The sequence below is a fragment of the Oncorhynchus nerka genome, linkage group LG24, assembly GCF_034236695.1.
Source record: "Oncorhynchus nerka isolate Pitt River linkage group LG24, Oner_Uvic_2.0, whole genome shotgun sequence".
NCBI lineage: Eukaryota > Metazoa > Chordata > Actinopteri > Salmoniformes > Salmonidae > Oncorhynchus > Oncorhynchus nerka.
The window spans coordinates 33,423,116-33,449,995 of NC_088419.1; the positions used below are offsets into that span (position 1 = coordinate 33,423,116).

General features: G+C 42.6%; 1 protein-coding gene across 1 annotated transcript in view; it reads left to right on the forward strand.

Annotated features, from left to right (window-relative positions):
- The window catches only part of btbd7 (BTB (POZ) domain containing 7), a 114,666-nt gene that overhangs the window by 41,467 nt on the left and 46,319 nt on the right, over positions 1–26,880 (forward strand). The window contains exons 2-3 of the mRNA XM_029631604.2: positions 13,774–13,998; positions 20,171–21,313. Coding sequence (XP_029487464.1) covers positions 13,917–13,998; positions 20,171–21,313 — 1,225 coding nt within the window. The 5' untranslated portion in view covers positions 13,774–13,916. The remainder of the gene's footprint in view (positions 1–13,773; positions 13,999–20,170; positions 21,314–26,880) is intronic.

A 26,880-nucleotide genomic window follows, 5' to 3' on the forward strand; every position in this document is an offset into this window, starting at 1 on the left:
CCCCTGCTTAAGCCAGTACATGTCCAGGCCCGTCTGAAGTTTGCTAGAGAGCATTTGGATGATCCAGAAGAAGATTGGGAGAATGTCATATGGTCAGATGAAACCAAAATATATATTTTTGGTAAAAACTCAACTCGTCGAGTTTGGAGGACAAAGAATGCTGAGTTGCATCCAAAGAACACCATACCTACTGGGGGTGGAAACATCATGCTTTGGGGCTGTTTTTCTGCAAAGGGACCAGGACGACTGATCCGTGTAAAGGAAAGAATGAATGGGGCCATGTATCGTGAGATTTTGAGTGAAAACCTCCTTCCATCAGCAAGGGCATTTGAAGATGAAACGTGGCTGGGTCTTTCAGCATGACAATGATCCCAAACACACCGCCCGGGCAGCGAAGGAGTGGCTTCGTAAGAAGCATTTCAAGGTCCTGGAGTGGCCTAGCCAGTCTCCAGATCTCAACCCCATAGAAAATCTTTGGAGGGAGTTGAAAGTCTGTGTTGCCCAGCAACAGCCCCAAAACATCACTGCTCTAGAGGAGATTTGCATGGAGGAATGGGCCAAAATACCAGCAACAGTGTGTGAAAACCTTGTGAAGACTTACAGAAAACGTTTGACCTCTGTCATTGCCAACAAAGGGTATATAACAAAGTATTGAGAAACTTTTGTTATTGACCAAATACTTATTTTCCACCATAATTTGCAAATAAATTCAATAATTTTTTTCTCATTTTGTCTGTCATAGTTGAAGTGTACCTATGATGAAAATTACAGGCCTCATCTTTTTAAGTGGGAGAACTTGCACAATTGGTGGCTGACAAATACTTTTTTGCCCCACTGTAAGTCCTGTTTTAAAAACAAAGTAATTAGAAGAGTTTGTGGTAGTTCCTCAAGGGTGTCTGACCAACTGCTGCTTTTTTCCAAAGGGAAATAAAAATCATGTCATTAAACATTCCCAAATCTTACAATAGCCGTGGCATGCAGTGCATGACTGGTGGTGATGTCAGTGGTTAGAAACCGATAGTAGCTGATTAAGTCGGTGAATTCATTGAAGACTATGAGATGATTGAAAGTATATTTGCGGCAATTTATCCTCTCCTCCTGCACAGGCGAGTATTTAAAGTGGCTTGCTGTACCAGGATTTTACCGTGTCTCTGGCACACAGGCGGTCATTCCAAGTCTCACAGCATCTGTTAGGTTCATACTAAAACACTGGCCAACCTTATCCCCTTATCAGTGATTCCCATGTCAAAGCAAGAGGTTCAATGAAAGCCGGGTCTCATCTGGGCTTGAGACTCGTAAAATGCCCTTCCCCTCATCTAGGATACACATCGTTCCCAGCTGCCAAACGGTTGAGCCATCTCCGAGTCCATCAGCTGGAAAAATCCTGACAGCTGGAATATTGTGAAGATCAACAGTACCGGGAGCTTTCCAGGAAGATGAACCTGGCTTAATTGGTTCTTTCAAATCCATAAGGGATAGAGGAACCATGGTGTTAGTGGGGGGAAAAGTGGCAGATCAATGTATTAGGCTAGAGGGGTTGGACAAAGGTAAACCTTTTTCACCTAGAAAGGAACAACCACACTGCCTTGCTCATAAACCTTTTTATTGTGCAATTTCTCCAGCGGTAACTCATACGTTCTCTCTGGAAATTGGGTCTGTTTGTCATTTAATAGAAATTTCTGAAAGCAAGCTGCCCAATTCCCAGGGTGTTGAAAAAGAAAACGAGCAAGAAAGAGAAATTAGCAGTTTGGGGAAAGGATGGATTTAGTCTGCCAGCTGGTGCATGAGTTTGAGATCCTGAAGCTGGCACCAGTCCCTGTCCACTTGATGGAGATGTAAAAGACTTGTCCATTAAGGGTACTAAATACATTTCTTGGTCGACCCCCCCCCCCCCCCCAAAAAAAAAATCATTAGCTGATCTTTCCTATAGATCGCAGTGTCTGTCTGATGTTTTGCCACGGGGGCGGCATACTTTTCACCGCGCTTAAACAAATTGCTTTATGGAAGGGCATCACAAGAGCCTTGTCTGGCTAATTTGTCTTCCGTGAGCTTGACTCCCTCATACATAATCATCCTAGTGCTTAGAAATATAGGCTAATGTAGTGAAATCCTTATTGAGTTGGCTTATTGTTCCTGGCTGACTCTCAAACTAGGGTATATTGACCTGCGATCCAAATGTGTACAGTGCATTCGGAAAGTATTCAGACCCCTTGAGTTTTTCCACATTTTGTTACGTTATGGCCTTATTCTAAAATTGATTAAATCATTTTTTTTTTACCTCATCAGTCTACACACAATACCCCATAATGATAAAGCAAAAACAGTTTTTTTGATTTTTTTGCACAACAAAATGGAAATATCACATTTAGATAAGTATTCAGACCCTTTACTCAGTACTTTGTTGAAGCACCTTTGGCAGCGATTACAGCCTTGAGTCTCTTCTTGGGTATGACACTACAAGCTTGGCACACATGCATTTGTGGAGTTTCTCCCATTCTTCTCTGCAGATCCTCTCAACCTCTGTCAGGTTGGATGGGGAGCGTCAATTCCGGGCTCTGGCTGGGCTACTCAAGGACATTCAGAGACTTGTCCTGAAGCAACTCCTACGCTGTTTTGGCTGTGTGGTTAGGGTTGTTGTCCTGTTGGAAGGTGAACCTTCGCCCCAGTCTGAGGTCCTGAGCACTCTGGAGCAGGTTTTCACCTCAGATCTCTCTACTCTGTTCGATTCAGCTTTCTCTCGATCCTGTCTAGTATCCAAGTACTTGCTGCTGAAAAACATCCCCACAGCATGATGCTGCCACCACCATGCTTTACCGTAGGGATGGTGCCAGGTTTCCTCCAGATGTGACACTTGGTATTTAGGCCAAAGAGTTCAATCTTGGTTTCATCAGACCAGAGAATCTTGTATCTCATCGTCTCATTCCTTTAGGGGCCTTTTGGCAAACTTAAAGCGGGCTGTCATGGGCATTTTACTGAAGAATGGTTTCATCTGGCCACTCTACCATAAAGGCCTGATTGGTGGAGTGCTGCAGAGATGGTTCTCCCATCTCCACAGAGGAACTCTGTTCTTGGTTTGGCTTGGCAGCCAGGTCTAGGAAGAGTCTTGGTGGTTCCAAACTTCCATTTAATAATGATGGAGACCGCTGTGTTGTTGGGGACCTTCAATGCTGCAGACCTTATTTGGTAACCTTCCCCCGATGTGTGCCTTGACACAGTCCTGTCGTTGAGCTCTACGGACAATTCCTTTGACCTCAGGGCTTGGTTTTTGCTCTGACATGCACTGTCAACTGTGGGACAGGTGTGTGCCTTTCCAAATCATGTCCAGTCAATTGAATTTACCACAGGTGGACTCCCAAGTTCTGGAAACATTTCAACGATGATCAATGGAAACAGGATGCACCTGAGCAAAATTGAGTCATAGCAAAGGGTCTGAATACTTATGCAAAAAAGGTATTAGGTGAACAATAGGTAGGTAAAGAAATAAAACAACAGTAAAAAGACAGGCTATATACAGTAGCGAGGCTATAAAAGTAGCGAGCCTACATACAGACACTGGTTAGTCAGGCTGATTGAGGTAGTATGTAGATATGGTTGAAGTGACTACGCATATGATAAACAGAGAGTAGCAGTAGCGTAAAAGGGGGGTTGGTCGCTGGTGGGTGGGACACAATGCAGATAGCTCAGTTAGTCAATGTGCGGGAGCACTGGTTGGTCTGCCCAATTGAGGTAGTATGTATAGTTAAAGTGACTATGCATATATGATAAACAGAGAGTAGCAGCAGCGTAAAAGGAGGGGTTGAGGGGTGGCACACAATGCAAATAGTCCGGGTTGCCATTTGATTACCTGTTTAGGAGTCTTATGGCTTGGGGGTAAAAACTGTTAAGACTCCTTTTTGTCCTAGTCTTGGCACTCCGGTACCGCTTGCCAGAAAAGGCTATAACGTAACAAAATGTGGAAAAAGTCTAGGGGTCTGAATACTTTCCAAATGGACCCGTAGAACTTTTCTTGGCCTCCTTGCCTATTCAGTTTTCCACTATTCTGTTCCTCCCCATGCTGGTCAAATGGTGTTTCATAGGATCTCTGTCCTTTGCTGTGGGATTATCATGCAGCTATTTTTATGATTGTAATGGTCTGCGTGACCGCTGTCACTCACTAACAGGGACCATGTCCGACATCAAAGTCCCTATGAAGAGCGCATAGTGAGATTAATTGGGGAGAGTGCTTGGCTTGCACAAGGGCCTTAAAATGCCAGAAGTAAGATAGATGCTTGGTTTCATGAAGGGGCTACCGTAAACAGGATGTAGTTTATCCGCCTAACCATTTAAAACAATTGTATTTGGAGGCATCTGCCAAGTGTCTAATGGCTGGTAGGGTGCATTAATTACTCCGAGAGAACGGCTGTGAGCTAGGCCTACATCCCCTCCGAATTGGGGAAGTGGGGCCTTTGAAAGCCATCCCTTTAGACAGCTGGCGATTTTGAAGGTCAAAAGACTGCAACATTCTCAACTCAAGATGAGGAATACTTTCAGGGTCTACCTCTATCAAAAAAAAATTTTTACGCTTAAATAAGGGGTATTGGCATGTTTTAATGTTCCCTGCAGTAATCAAGGGACGTCAAACCTTGACCTTAGATGATGAAGCTAAATGGGGTCCTGGTTTGTGATGGTTTCAGCAGGCATTTAGGGGAACCACTCCCCTCCTGGTGGACGGACACTTCTCTCCTCTTGCAGATATGAGCTGATACCAGTGAGGTCCTGTCTCTAGGAGATGAGCCTTCGTTTATAGTCGTAAGTTTAGCTATCAGCATGCTACATAGGCTAATGACTAGCCACGTTTGTTTAATAAAAGTATGAGTAGGGATGTGCCTATATTGGTAATTCTGCAATGTGAAATTATCATATTTTGAATAGCCTATGTGTTGATTTAGCCAGTCCTCGTTAGATTATTGACAACCGAGGAGACTCCAGTCAACAGTGCTGCTATTGTTGCGTAGCTTGGCATGCTGTGCTTGGCTTCCTCCACAGTAACTGAAGAGGCATGTTCTAACGCCTTCTCATGAAAGGGGGGTTGGGGACAGTAAAAATGCCACAAAGTGGAATGGAACTGCTATCTCTCCGCATGTTTTTCACTGTTATCCTTCTGACCCCACACGTAGAGAACAAAGTCATCAAACAAGGGACCTTGAGATACTTTCCATCGTCTCGTGATAAATCAATATAATTCAGTTATTACCACAGGAAGGGCTGCTTTACCACCGTCCCTCTTCTTTGTTTACCTCAGGAATGTCAGAGATTTATCTGCTATTTGGTGCATGCCTTCATTAAAATGTTTGTCTCCGAGGACATTCAAACAAAAGTGTCTGGATACTCCTGTTTTTTAGTTTTTTCCTTTGCGACTGATTTCCATCTCCATTACCCCACAGAAATGTTTTTGCTACGAGGCCAAAACTCCCCCGAAACATCCTGTTGTCTTGTGGCTGCGCTGACCTTTAAAGCCTAATTAGATGGTTTTTTTTGTGGTATTGTATTAGCTGAAGCTCAAATTTGTGAGGATGGTTGGGGGCGGGGTGTGTCGGTTAGAACATTCCTTGAGCTCTCTCTGCGAAAGGGTAAGCGTGTCAGCAGAACAGCGTGAACTCTGAAATGTCAGCCCTCCTCCATCGTCCTCTCTAAGCTGGACGGATTCATTCACCCAGCGGTCAAGTAACGGGGCTGGGGGGACGGAACAGGGCGACAAAATGGCTGTGACACTTCCACCAGGTTGAGGCTGTGGATGACACAATGTAGGCCTAAAGCACTATGAGACCTGGTCAATAGTGCCATATTGTTACTGAAGTGTCAGGACCACAAACTAGGGCAGATAATACATTAGTACGTTTGGGCTCAGTCAGGCAGGATGTGCTGAGATCCCAGCCTCTGACTTTTAAGTTCCTGGTGGAGTCATCACAGTGGCTGTTGGTGCTGTTTGGACCAGACAGGATGACCTTGACTGAGGAAATTGGCAACAGCCTGCTGGAAATGAAGAGGTCCATCTCACCAGGAACTCAAAAGCTGAGGAAAAGCAGTTGTTGGGTGGGCCTATTTTATTATAATAAACATTCCAGTAGAACATTGCTTTGGTTATAACAGTATCAGACAGGTGGAAAGAAAAATGCCCCATTACTGAAGAATAATATCTTTACTAATAAAATAGCAGCATTTAGATTTTTTAAAACTTATCGTCATTCAGCTACATCTATTCTGACTTATCGACATTTTGGATGTTAGATATGCAGAGACAAAGCCTGGGAAGTTTGGTGTGTGTGTGGTCGACTCTTGAGGGGGAAACCCAAACGCCACGAAATCTTTATGCTTTGATGTCCCATGAGGTCAATGTCCGATTCGTGCTGGTTTATGAGAAAACAAAGGCATGAACAGGAAGAGAAATCATTAGCCGTATCAACTTGATTTTCTACCGTATCCTCTGCATTCTGTAGCCTTTGAGGGAAGAATTTAGATCAGGGTCCCCCCATGGAATTGTCATGGTTGGACATAAAATACTAAAAACATCAGGAAATCGGCTCCAAGTGATTTTAATTGAAGAAATCTATTCCCAATTTTTCCCACGTATAATAGAGAGACACGCGATCGTATACAAATGTAAGCAAGGTTTGAAATTGTTTTAGTCAAACATATCTGTTTGGGCTTCTTGCGGACAATTTGCAGTCTACAAATTATTTGTAATTATGCAACGGTAGGTCTAATCCTGAATGCTGATTGGTTAAAACCGCATTCCAGCCTGTGTCTATTCCACAAGTTACCACCAGCTAAATCCTATGACGTTAAAATACCTATTTACTCTGTTCCATCTAACTGTGCAATCCACTGTCTTATCAGCCCACCAGGCAAGTTATAAACTTGATCTCCACTATAAAAAGCATCTAGACATTATCTCACATTTCTTTGAGACTAACATTTCGTTTTCAACAGCGGAGATTTGTTTAAACCTTGCTGCCTTTTTCTCCAACACTTGCAACATTGTTTGCAAATGTGGGAGAGCATAATTTTTTATGGATGTATACAAAGAACTATCAATAGAAAACAGGTCAAACGAAAGAAAGTGCAGCTAGTTTGTCTTTCCAGCTTCAGTTTGAAGTGATTGTGTTAGCTGTGTTGTTGGCTAGCTCCTCTGAACAAGTGTCCTGAGGAGTGAACACATTAGCTTATTGTTATGGATGTATCCAAATAAATTTCTAGAAAACTGCTTAAACAAACGTAAATGTAACTTTGCTGTTATTCCGGCTGCACTGCTTGACGTGACTGTAAATTAGATGTAGTAGGCTAGCTAGCCAGTATGGCAATGGGACATTTAGAACAAACAACTGTCCTTAGAATAAAAGACTGGGCCTGGCAACTGAACCAATAGAAGGAACGACCAGCTTGGGTAGCAACCTTAGATTTGTGTCTGGACAATATCTTGTGGAAGGATGAAACTTTTTTTTTCGTGAAAAATATGTAAATCAATTATTTGAATATGTTGGTAACCTGTTTGCCGGCCCTCGATTTAGTCTCGGGCCTAACACCTATGCCGATATATCCTTCAAACACCGGCTTCTCGGACATTATCACTTAATTATTGTCCGGACCCCAGACCATCTGCTCATAAATCTAGTTGATGATCCCTGATTTAGATCCTGAGACTATTCATGTATTTGAATATCAGAGTGAAAAATGCACTCAGACATTGCAATCTACTCATGTTTAGAGCCATGCTGTATATTGTCTGTCTGAATAGACCATGGGGAGTGGTTGCGAAAGCGAACTATCTATTATAATATGACAGTCAAAATTAATGGCACGTCTGTCTGGTAGTTAATATTTTACAGTGCATGGGACTCTCATTAGCAACTTGTCAGTGTGATAATGTTTTCTTTGCTCATATTTGAGTTGACATTGATAGACACGGTCCAAATACGCAGGCAGCCCTCTGACAACTGGCATTCTGGTTCTTTTTGCTTTGCTCCCCGCTCTAAGTGGGTCTCCAGCATTGGGTTGTCAAGGTTGGGGTCAAATCATTTAAATGGTCAATTCTGCAAATGAGTTGGCTATTCAAGGCAAAGACCCTAACTAAGCGAGTCAGCTTAGGGATGCACCATGTTGGGTGGAGCAGTGGCCTTGGGTCCCTGGTTCTGCCTTGGCCCGAAGCCCCTGGAGCCGCTCGGCGGGAGAGGCACTGTAGGGTGGATCAGACAACCCGCAGCTGGCTTGGTGCAGCTTGGCTCTGTCCCCTCTCATTAGTCTCACATAATCCAGCCTGCCTTGGCCTTCAGAAAGCAGCCACAGACCAGGGTGCCTCGTCGCCCCCCCCTTCCCTTCTTTCTGCCAATCCTGAGAAGTTGCGGAGGGCCTGGAAACAGAGGGCTCTTTATCCTTACTGATTTTTGTTGAATGGACATTGCTTTTGCTCAGTGGTCTGGTAAAGTGTTGTCCCCTGAACACTTAACTTTCACTCCCACGTTGCCGGCTCTTGAAAGAAAGAAAAACTCTCACGCTGCTGCTAAGCAAGCTTTCATTGTGCATGATTTGTAATTTGCCTATTGGTGAAAAGCAACACACGCTGTGAATGTGTGCCTGTTAGGGTATGAGTGGGATAAAAGAGCAAGTACTCTTCTGAGGGGTAAAACACTCCTTTGACAGTCTTGCACACTGTTCTCCCTCCTATCAATTGCCTTGTTTACTGTCACTCGAGACAGCAAACATCCTCTTCTTTATATCAGTGTGTGATTTGCTCTTGTGCTATGTGTTGGGGAACATCTCGTATGTTTGCTCAGGCATACAGTGGTCCCACTGCGTTAGTGGAGCTGACCTCCGGGCCAGATTAAATCTGATGTCCGGACACACCCCCAGAGCCGGGCACACCCAGTGAGAGCTGATGGCAGATCCTCCTCTCTCTGGGTTGAATGCAGTCAGGGAAAAGTTCACAGCCTGAATGGCCTCCATCTTCAGAGATTGCGACTGTAGCCAACTGACTTAAAAAGGCAAACGGGTACATCGTGGAGCTGTGATTCTGAGATGAATTTGAGGTAACCCTTTATTTTACCGGAGTGGCGGCGGATCCGACTTTTTCATTAGACTCTAAACCTGTTTTTGCTTTGTCATAACACTAAAAGAGCCGTAGCTTTCCGATGCTTCTGCACATGTGCAGATCTCATTCTGCTAATGTGTTTATTCTCTACTTTAAGCACAGATAACAGGCTACTCAGGCAAATGGTCATGGTTAATAAAGTTAGATGAAAGATGAAAGATGGATGATATAATGATCACAGTATTCTGCATAACAGAACAAATGTCAAATCAAATATTTGTTCTGAATACAACAGGTGTAGGTAGACCTTACTGTGAAATGCTTAGTTACGAGCCCTTAACAATGTTTTTTTTATGACTTTATATTGCGATTGGCAACTTTCATAAATTAGGTGCATTACCGCCACTGACCTTGTTCGTCTTTCAGTCACCCACGTGGGTATACCCAATGAGATGGGAGAGGCAGGACTTGCAGCGCGATCTGCATCAGAAATAGAACTGATTTCTCTTTTAGCCCTTGGCAACGCAGACGCTCGTTGGCGCACATGAGCAGTGGGTGCAATAATTGAATAACATTGATTTCTAAATGTATTTTGCGACGTGAGCGGTGTGGTCAGCTTGTAAGGTTCGTTCACTCCATCATTCAAAACAAAACTGTAGGCTGCTTCTAAACAACACTGTATAACTCAAGAGGATCTAAATGCCTATCCCCATGAAACTAATTGAGATCAAATGGTTGGCCTACTATGCAGAATGGTGTTGCATGGATGTTTCACTGTTAATACTTGAATAATTATCATGCACTATTGAATGATGTTATATACGGCTCTGTTATGTAGAATACTGTGATCATTATGTGATCTTGCAGACACTGATTAATCTTTGATCTAACTTAATTAAATTAAATACCATTTGTAGCCTGCTCTCTGCGCGTAAAGTATACACATGAATATACACATGCTCAGAATGTGATCCACACATGAGCAAAAGCTTCGGGAAGCTCCTGATATTTGAGTGCAGTGTACTAAATATCCAGAAAAATGTCAGATCTTCTGCCTTATTTTACAGCCCGGTATTAACTAGACTTCACTAGACTCTTTGCTCTGAGTCAAACCATGAATGGTGTCCCCAACAGTGAGGACCATAGGGGATGGAGAAGATCTCTTTATGTTGGAGCGCTAATAGGTAACGGGGAACTTGTCTGTCATACCTTCAACATGCTGTCGTGTAAGAGATTTTTCTCTTGCTTCTTCATTAAAATACATGTACACACATTGGAAAGGTTTATCAACCTAGTATAATCCTCTGGCCATGGGTTCAGTTCTTGCCTCGAGATATTTTATCATAGTTGTGCCTATTTTTAAAATAAATGTATGTTCCTCACCCACGAAGAAGTGAGGAGAAAGAATGTTCCTGTTTTTCGTCCTTAGCAAAGAGTAAGGAAAATGAGCCTGCGCTCTGTGACTGGGTAAAACTGGCAGCCCTGCAAATTGTTTGTTGAACCAGTAATTTGGACGATTCTATGTTCATCATTGTGAGAGTGAGGGAGGGGAAAAAAAGAGGTTGGGAGAAAGAAAAGGACTATGGGGCTGTTTTCCCAGTCAAATTAGGCAATAAGTTATTCATATCAAATTCCCTCAAATGCACCCTGAAAGAAATGCAATGCCACAGTGTTCTTGGATGGGTAAGATCTGGTGCCACGTACCCGGATGTCCCCACAGTTTAAAATGCAAGTTGTAGGACAAAGAACTTGAAGTAGAAGTTTTCTAAGACTATTGGTCATCACGGATCCACCTGGACCTGAGACCTGATCCAGGACCCGAGCCGATCCAGAATTCTAAATGGTCTGGGTCAGATCTGATTTGTCAAGGGTCTCGGGTATATGTCATTTTAGCTGAAGGACAGGCCACTAAAACCAAGAGCCAACAGGTAGGCAAGCTGATACTTAATATTCTGAATTGAGTTATTATTTGTAACTGTAACATGAGTAAGCACAGGCACTGCAGCCTCAGTTAGCCTAGCTAGCGTTAGCTAGCTTAACTAGCTTCTCCCGGTTTGATGAAGTCCAAGACTGGTACTATGTAATCATATATGATGATAAATAACCTCGTTATGGCAGCTATAAGTCTACTAAGGCACGAGACGACTTGTTTGGTTGCTGTCCCTCACGCCCTCCTCCCTGCTTCCCATGTCACTCGCTCAAAGTACGGCCCTTCCCCCACCTGTTAGAGCGGCACCACCCTTCCGCACGTGCTTTATCAGCTGCGCTTAGTAAAGTAGCCTAAATTACTTTTATGCTGCTTCCCTCACTCGGATCGGACCATGTCTGGATGTCCTTGGGTCTGTTCGGAATGGGTCTCTATATTAAAAATAAATTATGCATATCGGGTCCGGGTGGGAAAGCCCCAGGTCCATTTAGCAACTGGTCCAAATCCAGACATCGTTTTTGTGATTGAACTTGTTTTTGAGAAAATTACAGCAAATCACTTCCTCATCCTTGTTTTGTAGTATGGGGGCCCTGAAAAATCATGAACAAAGGCTCCAAAAACATGCAAATACATCCTTTTAGAAACAACACAGCTCTCAGTATAGTGATGCGGGTCTTTAAATGTACATTATCTGTGTAGCCTGCTTTTACAGGTAACTCCATAATAATGGAAACACCAACATATGAAGTGTCTTATAGGGCACTGAGCCGCCAGAACAGTTTCAATGCGCCTGTCCATAGATTCTACAAGTGTCTGGAACTTCCTGTGTGGAAGCACCCCGTGCTTTCAATATTCTTTGTATCCCTCATTTACTCAAGAGTTTCCTTTATATTGGCAGTTACTTGTATAATTGTGATATCGCGGATAAAGTTCAGAATGACACAATTTCATTACCTCTGCTTGGCAATTATTTTGAAAAAGAAAAATGGATTTTGCCCCTGCAAAAACAGAGGTAAAAAGAGGGAGGCATCAAGAAAGCACTGGGCTGAGAATAGCGCTATCTTTGTAGCTACCCTTCTGGTTTCCTCATTCCTGCTGTGACCCCTCAACTACAGCCACTTTGCTCCCTTTTTTCCTCATTTTCTGAATCATAGTTGTTGTCTTGTATGAGGAAACATTTTCTATTGTGTCCCTTTTGCCAGTCAGTATGGCCATCACAATGGCAAGGCAAGGGCTCTTGATGCTCATAGCCAATGGAATGTTCTGCCTCCCACCCTCATTGCATCACTTACATAACCTGTCAGCTTCTGTTTTGGCGCACCACACCAGTCAGAGAACTAGCCTATTAATTTATTCCTTCTCTACTTATGTCACTCAAATTGATAGTCCTTGTCCCAGACAGAATTTCTCTCAGCAATTTGTGCAGTCTATGCCTTTCGCATGCAGTCATTATTTTATATTCTTGTGAAAGTTTTAATGTAATCGCAACTTGCTTCAAAACCACACTGTCAAATTCGGAGAGTTCATTGTCTAGAAAGTTGCCTACTTATGTCAAATCCAACCCAATGACTTAATGACAAGGGTTCTCTCTGAATATTTTCACTGTTAGTCAGAAAAGAGAATGTTTTAACGAATGACCATCAGCAGCTGGAATGTTTTTTATTTTCTTCCTTTACTGAAATACATGAACATTGTATAGAATAAATACTGCCTGTATTTAATTTGATATCTAGTCTATTTGTAATGCATACTATTGAATAGGTATTTCTAAAAGGGCATTCAAACTCTCAGCAGTTAGGCTATTAGATGAATGTGGAAGAAAAGTGGGTAACATAGGGTATGTGACTGAAATCCCTTTACTTTAGGAATCGATTTGTGAAAAAGTAGCCTTAGTATAATGCTTTAGGAATTAGCCTGACAATCACATGGCATTTTACCTACCTTGTAGAGAGGTTAGTTCTGACTGTCAACAGTAGTGTTTTGAAAACCATGCCTTAGGCTTAAGTTTTTTTAAATGAAAAATGCATTCCAGACACAAGCCACATATCAGTCAAAGCATACATGAAGGGTACCCTCGCATTTTGTCTCAGCCATGAAATTGTGTTCTCCATCTGCTTCCATTCCTGCTCGGTGATGACAAAGTGCGGCGCTAACCCAAGTGGTGGTAACCCAAGAACTCCATCTATATCTCCCCTCCAGGGAATTTCACAAATGAAAACAATTCACTTCGGGGTGAAGGAAATGGAGTAGCCTATGCCAGCATTTTGCAGAGTGGTCCACCAGCCATATGCTTAGAAGTTTTATCTGGTTGAAATTTCCAGAGAGAAATGCCTCTCACTGCCTGTTAACGTAGCAAGAGGGAAGTTTAGCCCTGATGTCTCCCAAAGCTGCTGAAGCCAGGCTACCCCCTGGGCAGTTTCTGGCAGTGCTAGATTGGACTGTAAAATGAAACATAAATATCAGGATGTAGCAATAGCCTCTTTGGGAAAAAGAGCTTAAAATGGTTTTATATTGCAATACTTACCCCCCCCTAAAAGGCTTTAACTCTTAGGCTACTTGCCAAGCAAACAGCAGCAGACAAGTTTTGGTTTGGAATTCTGGGGACTGACAAGCTCTAGTCACTCTAGTAAGGGTTTTTCCAGTATTTCCATAAAAATGAAATATTTTGAGGTTGAAAATGTATCTGAGCAAATTAGTGAGTACAGCTCCTGGGTTGATTTAGATTTGTGGACAATGTGATAGCCCTAACTAACAAACTGTCCCTCTTTACCGTGTCTCTCAGGGATGGCTGGTAAAGCTAGACTCCATGAAGTCCTAGCTCTGAGTCTGTCCAGGCTCTGAGTGAAGGCACTTTCGCTCTGGCAGAATGAGACTGCAAGGGTGGCCCCAGCGGTCCATGTGAAGAGGAAGTGGAAGAAGGAGAGGATGGGTGTCAATGCCTCCAGCTATCCCCATTCGTGCTCACCCCGATTTGGTAGCAACTCACAGAGCCAGCAGACGTTTATAGGTGAGTGCTTCTATTGTATTTGTCCCTTATACCCTCATGCTGGAGTCAAAGGAATCCAATGCAACCCACTTCTAAACTAAATGTGAAAATGTAGCCTATTGGCTTTAAAACAACAAAGGTCACTCTGAATATTCACAGCATAACAAAAATGATGCTTCACAATAGGTGACTGAATGGGGGTACTAATGTATTGTTGCCTACTTTTATAAAAAATCAATAGTTGCGTAGTAGCCTATGTTTTCTAGTTTGTTTGGTAAAACAATCAAAGATCAACAGTCTTTCGGTTGAGAGAAGTCTACTAAAAGGCAAAGCCAAGGCATTAATCTCGTTTTTCAAAACCCCCCTAGAGTCGATTTCCTTGGCCCCATGGAATTCTTATTATAATAAAAAAAATCCCCATCAAAATCCGTCTAAGATAGAGATATCTTTTTATTTATTGGATGCGTCTCAATCCACCGCATCCGCCAATATCGCCCTTCCGCATCTGCGGTGGCAGAGCTACAGCGGTTTTTGTCAGACCATGAGATATCCCAAAAATGTGTCTTCTCACGAAATCGTCTGTAGCGCCCGAACGGTTTGGCCTATAAAATATTATGTCAGAAAGGTGACTCGATAGAAAGATGAGACTCTCACGAACACGATGGTGTTCTCCATTTTGCGCTACTACCTCTAACAAGCGTCACAGGACTTGTCTGAAGTCGGTACTGCAGATCTGCCCATTTCTGTCTGTAGCGTCCGAGCAGTTTGGGTTACACATTAAAGGCTTCCAAAAGCTTCCTAGCCAAAACGGTTTGGGAGAGTTCGTGCATTTATTATGAAGACATTTTGTGACGTTTTTGTTTGTTTTCGACTTCGATAAAACATTTTTTTTTGCTGTTCGGGCACTTTTTTTCTTCTTGATGCAAGCAGAAGTCTGTATCCGAAGTTTACGCCGCTTCGTCGGTGATTGGTCAACAGTAGGGATTCTTCAATAAAGTCTGTTGTCATTCAACGAGTGACGACTCATTTTCATGCACATTTTTTCATTGCGAAATACTGCATCAAACATCTTAGTTAGATGTAAACATTTTGTGACTTAGATCTCCTCTGCAGAAACGTCAAAATTAATAAAAGATTTATTGAGTTATCTTACATTAATTCTAACTATTTTGAAGAAGTGTATACTGTTATGGTGTCTCAAAATGGACAAACGGTACTATTGCCACTTTCTCGTTTCTCAAGTGAAGGAGTATGCTGGCACACTCGTTCAGTTCGCCTAACTGACTTTGGCTAGCCGCCAGCCGTACTGACGCCTTAATATGACTCCTCTATGGAGAGGTGAGTCTCACAAACACGTACATGTTGTTTTGCTCTAGGATGAACATAACCCTCCTCACAAGACTCATCTGAAGGTACTCCGGTACAAGTTTAAAAAAATATATGGAAGTACAGAGAGCTCCAAAAGTATCGGTACAATGACCACTTTGTTGTTGTTTTGGTTCTGTACTCCATCACTTTGGATTTGAAATGACTGAGGTTTAAGTGCAGACTGTCAGCTTTAATTTGAGGGTATTGTCATCCATATCGGGTGAACCGTTTACCAAATTTATTGGAACATTCACTTGTGTGTTAATGTAGTCAACAGTTTAGTATTTTGGCCCATATTCCTAGGATGCAATGATTACATCAAGCTTGTGACTCTACAAACTTGTTGGATGCATTTACTGTTTGTTTTGGTTGTGTTTCAGGTTATTTTGTGCGCAATAGAAATTAATGGTAAATAATGTATTGTGTAATTTTGGAGTCACCTTAATTGTAAATAAGAATAAAATATGTTTCTAAATACTTCTACATTAAGGTGGATTCTACCATGATTATGGATAGTCCTGAATTGATTGTGAGTAATGATGATTGAGAAAGTTACAGATGCACAAATGTCATACCCCCAAGATATGCTAACCTTCTCACCATTGCAGTAGCTGGGGAGGTTCAATTTTTTTGTTGGGGGTATGATATTTTTGTGTCCAACTTTCTCACTCATCGTTATTCACGATTCATGGTAGCGTCCATATTAATGTAGAAGTGTTTAGAAACGTATTGATATTCTAACATACAAGTCTGATCCACATCTTGCACAAGGGCTTTAATTGAAATTGTACAAATCTTAATTTAAAAGCAATCAACTTGTGGCTAGAACAAAGTTGTTCACATTTTGTTTATTAGGACAACGATTTGGCTCGGGAACTTTTCATAAAATATTCTGTAATTGGCATTCGGCAGTGAGTATACATTTACACCAGCTGGGGATGCAGGGCTCGAGAGAGTAACTCCTTTTCATCATCCCAGAATCATCCTGAAGTGGAATTTCCACCGTCACAAATTGAAAATGAACCGTCCCAAATTAAAATACTTGTTTTTTTGAATAATGTAGGATAATTAACATTAACGTCTAAAGGCTTTATTCTTTCAACATAGGCTCACAAGGCATGGTTCATTCAGATGAAATGGTTACAAGAAAGGAGAGAACGGCCATTGCCCGTTCCGCACCCACATCACCCACCTTGCAATCTGAGCGGAGGCAGTCCGCATTTTTAAACCTAGATGTTTTATGTCATTTTACGAGGCATGTCTTGTTTGAAAGTAGCCCAGACAAAATCTGACCATAGAAATGTTGAGTAAATTATTTTATGAACACTTCCTCATATGCCATTGAAACCAGCATTTATCTTGTGTTCTATTGATTTTCAATTAAACTTTCTTAAATTGTCCAGCAGCCAATTGCACAATCCTAGTCATATTAGCAACCCATGCTAGTTGTTGCATCTTTACATCTCCCCATTTATACATTTCTAATCAATTGTTTTCATCTCTTTCACATGAAACTGGTATGTGCAGTGTGCTTTTGAGAATGTTTTTTTCCCCCTGCTAATTGCATTTTGGAACATTTGTGCATAGCCTACTGCTGTGTGCGCATTGCTGCACTTAGAAAAGTTCTGATCTGTTGCATCAGCCTAACATTTGATGTACAGTGGTTGTATTCATTTTGCATCTATTGTCCCAGAACTGTCCCAGTCTGTTTTTAACCGTCCCAGACATATCTTTTTTTGGGGACGACGGGCCGACCTTAATTTCGAGCAATGGCTGGGGGACCATTCCTTCCTTTCATAGTGGCTGCCACAAAGTGTTTCAAGTAATGTTAATTTCTAGGTATTTCAAATGAATAAAATGTCATGTTTGGCATTGCCATAAGATGAAAGCCTTTTAAGAATTTGCAGTAATTGGACACTGACCTTACAGGTGATTAGCACCATTTTAATGTAAAACAATCACAATAAGGTACTTAAAGGAGAAGTTGACCTAAAATCCTAAATTCTCTAGGTGATTCCATACATTGAAACTCGTTAGGTGGAGTTCTTTCCCTGCAGTCTAGAACTGGAAAGCTGCAAAAATGGGTCATGTGATGTCTTTGTGCACTGCTAACTCTGCTCTGTTGACAACAACCTAAAAACATGTCTGACAATGACATATACGCAAGTGATGAAGAGTACTACTGGAGGTCTGCCGATTTTGTTTATTATCTGCAATAAAAAATTTACCATGGGACTAAAAGTAATTATATTTTTAGGATATTCATGGCCACTATCGACAGCGGGAAGTGGGGGTTACGAATAGACAGTAGACCAGAATACATGCAACCAAATAGACATATCCCAGGTTGTTTCTGGGGTCATGTATGTCACGCAGTGGTACAGTTGTTAAAGGCATGAAATGTTGTCATGCAAATGGCTTGCCAACAGATCAGATATTGATGACGATGAAAAAAAGCAAGTAGACCCGATCCTAAGTAATTAAAATGCACCAACATCTTTCATTTTTATTCTGTCTATTCTACAATGTAAGGTGACAATTACTGTCCATCTCCTCAACATATGGTAACTGGTAGAGCGTCTAGGCTACAACACAATAAGATCAACTCAAACTACAATGATTAGACTACTTGCCTCCGCAAACTCGCTTTGCCCTTTCTCAAAAGCGCCTCTGTATTTTGGCACCTCACCAGATCCAGTCCATGGGAATATTTACTTAATGCCAAATCTACATTGGAGTTGCTTACTAAGACAGTGAATGTTCCTGAATGGCCAAGTTACAGTTTTGACTTAAATCTACTTGAAAATCTATTGCAAGACCTGAAAATAGTCTAGCAATGATCAACAACCAATTTGACCAGGATTGAAGAATTTTGAAAAAAATAATGGCAAATGTTGCACAATCCAGGTGTGGAAAGCTCTTAGAGACTCACTCAGAAAGACTCACAGCTGTAATTGCTGCCGAAGGTGCTTCCACAATGTATTGACTCGGGTGTGAATACTTATAGAAATTAGATTTCTGTATTTCATTTTTAATACATTTGCAAAAAATACATGATTTAATTTTGTCATTATAGGGTATTGTGTGTTGATGGGTGAGGAAAAACAATCAATTTGATACATTTTTGAATTTAGGCTCTTTCATAGTCATCCATGAAGTGCTTACTACACACACATAGATTGGCAAAATTGTCTGTAGGAGTGTTTCCTTCTGCATCTGTCTGTCTTTCAATGGAAACCAGTGACATTTTGTGCCTTCCCTAGATATCTTATATAAAGTGCAGCCAGGTACCCCCTCCTATAAAACTCACATCTGTGACGTCAAGTTCCAAGTAAGGCCATATACGTCAGAGTTGCCCCATGAGAGCACACATGCAGAGCTGTTACCCATCTCCACTGTTGCAGTCAGCCACATGAAATAATGATATAGAAATAATTGCAATCATTTTAGGTGGAAAAGTACACATTTCCTGGCTCAAAACCAATTGTACTTTTGATAAAAATTCTAATTGGATTCATCCACAATTCGCACATTTCTTAATCGCTCTTTGACTGACAATGGAGCAAAGCTACCAGTGCACAAAGAGTTACGTGACCCGTTTTTGTGACTTTCCAGTTCTAGACTGCAGGGAGAGAGAGGGGGAGAAGACAAACTCAACCTAATTATACTGAACAAAAATATAAACGGACCATGCAACAAATTCAAAGAGTTACCCTTCATAGAAGGAAATCAGTCAATTGAAATAAATTAATTAGGCCCTAATTTATGGATTTCACATGACTGGGCAGAGGCGCAGCCATGGGTGGGCCTTGGAGGGTATAGACCCACCCCCTGGGGAGCTAGGCCCAGCCAATCAGAATGAGTTTTCCCCACAAAAGGGCTTTATTACCGACATAAGTCCTCCTCAGCACCCGGATGTGGAGGTCCTGGGCTGGCATGGTTGTGAGGCCGGTTGGACATATTGCCAAATTCTTTAAAACAACGTGGAGGCGGTTTATGGTATAGAAATTAATATTAAATTAAATTCCTGCATGCCAATTGCACGCTCCGTCAAAATTTGAGACATCTGTGGCATTGTTGTGGAAACACTGCACATTTTAGTGGCCTTTTTATTGTCCCCAGCACAAGGTGCATCTGTGGCAAAGGAGACATGCTCACTAACAGGGATGTAAACAAATTTGTCCACAATTTCAGTTAAATATGCTTTTTATGTAAATGAAACATTTCTGGGTTCTTTTATTTCAGCTCATGAAACACGGGAACCTTTGCATGTTACGTTTTTATTTTTATTCAGTACAGTTTCAAAACATGTAATGACTTGGGACATTTTGGTTTTTAGGTAACCTTCCTCTTTAATTGTTACCCAAAAATTATATCAAAAATGGTTAATTGGACCTTTTAAATAAGATTGTCTTCTCAGAACTAACAATCACCAATTACAATTCAGCAGTTTTTTTTGTCATGGCATCCCCATTGATTTTGTTATAATGTTTGAGTCACTCAGCTGGAACACGACATAAACCATGGCAAAATGTGTAGAATAGCAGAAAATTTGCTTTAACGGGGAAAAATTTGTCTCTGCGGCCAAGAGGGCTTCTCCATTTTTTGGTTGGAAACTTTTATGATTCTTTTTTTTATCTTAAAAAAGACCCTGAGTTAAAAGGTTGATATCTTATCTCAGTCAGGGATTTGCCCTAAAACCAGATATATATAACATGAATTATAAGTTGGCTCATCATTATTTATGTATTATTATTAAATCTAATTCGTAAACTACTACTCTGTTGCTCACCCACCGATTCTGTATGTTACTGTCTCCTTTCAGGGACATCCTCTTATGGCTCCCAGGGCTATGGAGGAGAGGGGAAGCTCTACAGCCTGGAGTCCGGCCCCGAGAAGCCCCAGGACAAGAAGAAGAAGAGCTCGGGCCTAGCCACTCTCAGGAGGAGATTCATCAAGCGCCGCAAGTCCAGCCGCTCGGCCGACCACGTGCGACAGATGCGCGAGCTCCTCTCATGTTGGGATGTGCGTGACGCAAACGCCCTGGTTGAGGAATACGAGGGCACAGCAGCTCTCAAGGAGCTGAACCTGCAGGCGGGACTGGCGCGGGCTGAGGCCCGGAGCCTGCAGCGCGACCTGGCCGCCCTCTACCAGCACAAGTACTGCACGGACGTGGACCTCATCTTCCAGGATGCCTGCTTCCCTGCGCACCGTGCTGTGCTGGCTGCCCGCTGCCCCTTCTTCAAGACGCTGCTGTCGTCGTCGCCAGGCTACGGTGCTGAGGTGCTCCTGGACGTGGGCACAGCGGGCATGGACGCGGCCATGTTCTCGGCACTGCTGCACTACCTGTACACGGGCGAGCTGGGCCCAGAGGTGGATGCGCGGCTGCGGAACATGGACGTGCTGGTGCGCCTGAGCGAAGAGTTTGGCACACCCAGCTCACTGGAGGAGGACATGCATGGCCTTTGCGAGCACATGTGCTTCTACGACTCACTGCTCAGCTTCTCATCTGACTCGGAGCTGGTGGAGGTCTTCAGTGCCGGGCCAGCTGTTGGGGTAGCAGCTGGGGGAGGAGGTGTAGGAGGAGGACCGGTCATCCAAGGACCCGCGGACGAAGAGCTGCGCGCCCACAAAGCGGTCCTCTCGGCCCGCTCTCCTTTCTTCCGGAACCTCCTGCAGCGGCGCATCCGCACCGGCGAGGAGATCACAGAGCGCGCTCTGCAGACGCCCACACGCATCATCCTGGATGAGTCCATCATCCCCAAGAAATATGCCCGTGTCATCTTGCACTGCATGTACACGGACGCTGTGGAGCTAGCACTGGTGCTGAGGGGAAGCCCCTCAGCGGGGAGTCTGGGGGAGGTGCAGGCCCTGGTGGCCGGAGGCAGGGGGGTTGCCAGTCGTGCTGAGGAGGCAATGGAGCTCTACCACATTGCCCTCTTCTTGGAGTTCAGCATGTTGGCCCAAGGTGAGTCTCAGAGCCCTGATTTTCTCCCCTATGTATCCTGTTCGCTCACCTCACCTTTTGTTTACCTAATGAATTCACATGCTTTTTTTAGAGGGAGGATAGGGGGGCTGGGAACTGGGGAAGGAGCGGCTGTTGTAGCACTCCATGCAGTGATTAATGTAGTAAAGGAATTCCCTGTAGCTCTTAAGTCAGATGTTAGCACTTTCCTTCCATTGTGGCTCTTTTTGGTACCAGTTGAGATCCAACTCTTTAGGGAGGAGGGAGTACAGAGTTTCAACATGTCTCGACGTTGCAATCTCAGTGGACGTTGTTGTTGCCTATGTTTTTTTAATGGCCTCAATAGACAAATTGTACAGGCTTGATGGACATCTCCTTAAGAGTTTGGGTTTCAATCAATGATGTAGCTTTGTGTTTACGACCCTCTTGGAATAAATCTAGGTAAAGACTGACACACACATACACCTTTTGGGCATTGGAAGTAAACACTTAGGCCTTATTCAGAAATCACAATGCTTAGCCTATCTCCTCTTATTCAAAAAGCTGGTCGAGAATGGCTTAGTCAGGGAGGAGGATTTATAGTTATGTGACCCTCCTCCCTGGGGCGGCAGGTAGCCTAGTGGCTAGTGTTGGACTAGTAACCGAAAGGTTGCAAGATCGAATCCCCAAGCTGACAAGGTAAAACTCTGTCGTTCTGAACAAGGCAGTTAACCCACTATTCCCCAGTAGGCCGTCATTGAAAATAAGAATTTGTTCTTAACTGACTTGCCTAGTTAAATAAAGGTAAAATAAAATAAACCTTGCCAACATGAATGATGCTTAAATCAAACCTGCACTGGATTAACTCGTTTCACTTTGTCGATGGATTTTATTTTTGTTGTTTATTTAGGGAATCCACCAAGACCAGCACAGCCATGCTGTCCCTGACATTTTGAGGTAGACAATGAAACGTTTCCCTAGAAAGCAAAAATAATAAGTATTGCTTTCAGGTCACAGTACAATCACTGCCGATCTCCATGTAAGGATTCAGTTTGCCTCCCCGTCAGCATCAATAGGTAATGGATATCGATCTGATGGTGCCTGTAAGCTTTTCTAATGTTTTCTCCTCTAGCTTTTGGTTTTCAATTCGAAATATCCCATTCTGCTAGTGACAGCAAGGCTAGGCAAAGCAACCATTTGTCATTACATGAATTTAAGGATTACTTCAGTTTTTCACTTTCTCAATGGAAAGTTTTAATGTGTCATAGTACACATAGTTGTGTTTAAGGAAGGTGGATGACAGGGCAGAGTTATGGGTGGAAAACAAGACGTCAAGAGGATTGTGGTATTTGGAGTTTGTCCCTCCATAAGAGTTAATTATATTTACATTTGAGTAATTTAGTAGATGCTATTATCCAGAGCGACTTCGTTGGTGCATTCACCTTAAAGCTAGAATCATTAGTTGCTACATCCATTTTTGGACCTATAAATTAATGCTATATAGGCTACCCATTGATTATTAAAGGATATAATTGAAATGCCTCATGAGTTGTACCCTATCACAACCCAAAATATGTTCGTTATACTCCAATGTTTGTAAATAAAAAGTCTAGCTATATCCTCAAAACATGGTGAATACTATAATGTTGATATCATTGATGGTCAGTCCTTGCATACATAGCTCTCACTTTGAATTTGAGCGGTTACATTTCTCCAGGCCCATTCTCAGCAATTTACCAAAACACAGGTGGGTGACCACTTTATTGTTAAATAAGCGATTCCAGCTTTAAGATAACGAGGTGATACAATCCACAGAGTTGTAGTACATTTTCCTCAGTAAAGAAGTTATTAGCAGAGTCTGCTAGTATAGAAAAATACTTGCAGTTATTATTATTTTTTTTTGGGGGGGGGGACTGAGGTGTCTTATTTAAGATACTCTTTGATGAGGTAGGGTTTCAAACATTTTCAGAAATGTTAGGGATGTGACAAACTGACAATTTTTCAGCTGCATTGTGAATTCACAACGCTGCTGCCAGCAACGGTTTGTGTCTGTGCTTCCCTTTCAGATGGTTAAGAATTGCACCTCAATTCCACCTCCCAAAGTTAGCATTTCATTCTTAACTTCTCAAAGTATTGCCATACAGGACTTCGCTGGTGTCCTTGCCTTTCTCTGCCATTTTTACAACTGTTGACGACAATGACATAATGGTAGAGAGTCGACTTCAAAATAATTAATTCCTTGCACGTCGTCTCCTACTATTATCCCATTCAGTATTTTTGGAACCGGAGGAGACTTAGTTGCCATACTTCCAAGAACACAAACACTTGCATCTAAGCTATCAAAGGACAGAGAGAGGGGGAAAGGGGCACAGTATAGGCAGATCGACCACCAGGCACACAGTCAGAACTGTGCACTAGGCCTATCTATTGACTTTGCAGTGTCTCACAACTTCAGTACAGCAGGGCCTATCATTTTTTACATTTTATTTAACCTTTTTTTGACTAAGCAAGTTAGTTAAGAACAACCTGTTATTTACAATGACAGCCTATGACAGATGCAGTGCCTTAGACCGCTGTGCCACTCTGGAGCCCTATTCAATGAATAGGCTAGGATATTCTACACGCAACAGACCGAAGACTGAACACACACTTGCATCATTAGCGAAGAGAAAGAGCAGGTGAGCCAGCGTAAGAGGGAGAGGTGGGAGCAGGCAGAAAGAGCTGTGCGCCTATGTCTTGGTAATCTGTATCTCACAATGTCTTGTCTTGCATGCCTCGCAGCTAGGGTGTTATCAAACAGGCCTTCTAGTTGAGTCTAGAAAAAACGGTCGGGTAGACTCATGCTATGATCAATGAAGGCTGGGTGGTACACCGTATTTGACGATATACCGGTATTAATGCACGGACTGGTTTGGGTTTTTACTTAAGCAATAAGGCCCGAGGGGGTGTGGTATAAGGCAAATATACCACGGCTAAGGGCTGTTCTTATTGCCGACGCAACGCTGAGTGCCTGGATACAGCCCTTAGCCGTGGTATATTGGCCATATACCACAAACCCCTGAGGTGTCTTATTGCTATTATAAACTGGTTACCGATGTAATTAGAGCAGTAAAAATAACTTTTGTCATACCTGTGGTATGGTTATGGTTATATGGTTTGATATACCACGGCTGTCAGCTAATCAGCATTCAGGGCTCGAACCACGCAGTTTATAATTGACCTTTTAGAACGGTATTTGAATGTTCGTTTTGTTAAATGTCGTATGCTGTGTATAATGTCCATTTTTACAGTTTACATTTCTCTCTGCTCTCTCTCCATGCTGCTTTCCACACAGACCTAGCCCCGCCTCCTGTCACTCAAGGAGTGCATTTGATGTTGCTTGACCACAAGACACTTGCGTTCAGTTTGCATGGTCAATGCAGCAGAAGCGGGTTGCTTCTTATATTTAAATCCACTAGCGTTCTATAATTACACTATTAGTTTGCGTTTCTTACATCTGCAAACAGATAGTTAATCTTTTCTTAGCAAGTTGGGCCTAAATCTTGTTAGCCATTAATCGCTAGGTAGCTAGCTAATAAATGTGAGTCAGAGCAAACGTAACTAGCCATACAGCCTGATAATACCAGTGATGGTGTAGACTTACATCAGCATGTTTGTGCAACAGTGTCTTCTAAATCAAAGAGGAATACGCAAAGCATGAATATGTTAGCTACATGAAGTAGCTAAGCGAGCATTCAATGTAGCCAAAGGTTGACGCTCTGGATAAGAGCATCAGAAATATTACTAAAATGTAAATGTGTAGGGCCCCATAGGAAACACTTATCAACACTTTGGTTTGTACCCTGTCACAATAACTCCTCCCTGTCATCTTCATTCATTGTCATTTCAAACCACACTATGCAAAATGCTCACTATTATATTCTAACTATAAAATTATAATAATCATTATTTTTCAGTTCACCTAAGTGTTTTGCTCTAAATCAAAGTCAAATTGCAATTGCAACATTTGGTTAAAGATGAGGCCTATAATGTTTGCCAATACCGTGCAGCCCTATGTGGCAGTGTGGAAATGATCTCAAGAGTCCAGGAAATGCAGGAATTGCTGATAATAGTTTTTGGTTGAATTGAACAGTATACAACATTCAGAATGGAGAAAGACCCATTGGTATCACTTAGTTTTGGTCATGTAGTGTACATTCTATGTGGACACCACATTATTATCTCATAAAATCATGGGCATTAATATGGAGGTCCCCCCCCCTCCTGCTGCTCTGTGCAGGCCAGTGCTGGCCAGTGAAGTTCTTCCACACTGATCTTGACAAACCATTTCTGTATGGATCTCTCTTTGTGCACGGGGGCATTGTCATGTTGAAACAGGAAAGGGCCTTCCCCAAACTGTTGCCATAAAGTTGGAAGCACAGAATCGTCTATTGTATGCTGCAGCGTTAAGATTTTCCTTCACTGGAACTAAGGGGTCTAGCCCAAACTAAGGGGCCTAGCCCGAACCATGAAAAACAGCCCCAGGCCATTATTCCTCCTCCACCTAGCTTTACAGTTGGCACTATGCATTGGGGCAGGTAGCGTTCTCCTGACATCCGACAAACCCAGATTTGTCTGTCAAACTGCCAGATGGTGAAGTGTGAGTCATCACTCCATAGACTGAGTTTCCACTGCTCCGGAGTCTAATAGCGACAAGCTTTACACCACTTCAGCTGACGCTTGGGATTGCACATGGTAGTCTTAGGCTTGTGTGCGGCTGCTCCAACATGGAAACCCATTTCATGATGCTCCCGACTAACAGTTCTTGTGCAGATTTTGCTTCCTGCAGTTTGGAATTCTGTAGTGAGTGTTGCAATCGAGGATAGAGTATTTGTACGCGCTTCAGCACTCGCCGGTCCCGTTCTGTGAGCTTATGTGGCCTACCACTTTGCGGCTGAGCCGTTGTTGCTCCAATACGTTTCCACTTCACAATAACAGCACTTACATTTGACCGGGGCAGCTCTAGTAGGGCCAAGATTTGATGAACTGACTTTTTTGAAAGGTAGCATCATGTGACGGTGCCATGTTGGAAGTCACTGAGCTCTTCAGTAAGGCCATTATACTGCCAATGTTTGTCTATGGAGATTTCATGGCTGTGTGCTCGATTTTATACACCTATCAGAAATGGGTGTAGCTAAAATGGCCAAATCCACTCATTTGAATGGGTGTCCATATAGTTTTGTGTATGTGTTGCTACCCTAGGGTCACACACTACCCATAAAGCAAATCATTAACTTTTATTATTCAAAAACATAAAATACAGCCCCCCAAAAATACACTGTTCTGATTTGAACTTCTGTTTCAAACTCTGTCTTTATAATTATCACCTTTGAAATCCCCACATATTCACATCTCCATCACACACAGTCACAAATGAGTGTGTGTTTGATATAGATGTGAATATTAAGACCTCTCTTAATCTTTGCTGTTGGATATGTCTCCTCAGGTAACAGGTTATTAGGTTTTTGCTGGAACCAAAGCAGCCCACCCTCGTCTATAGATGAAGTGCTTTCAGCCCAGCCTGCTGCCACAGCCAGCTGCTTTGTCTCAGC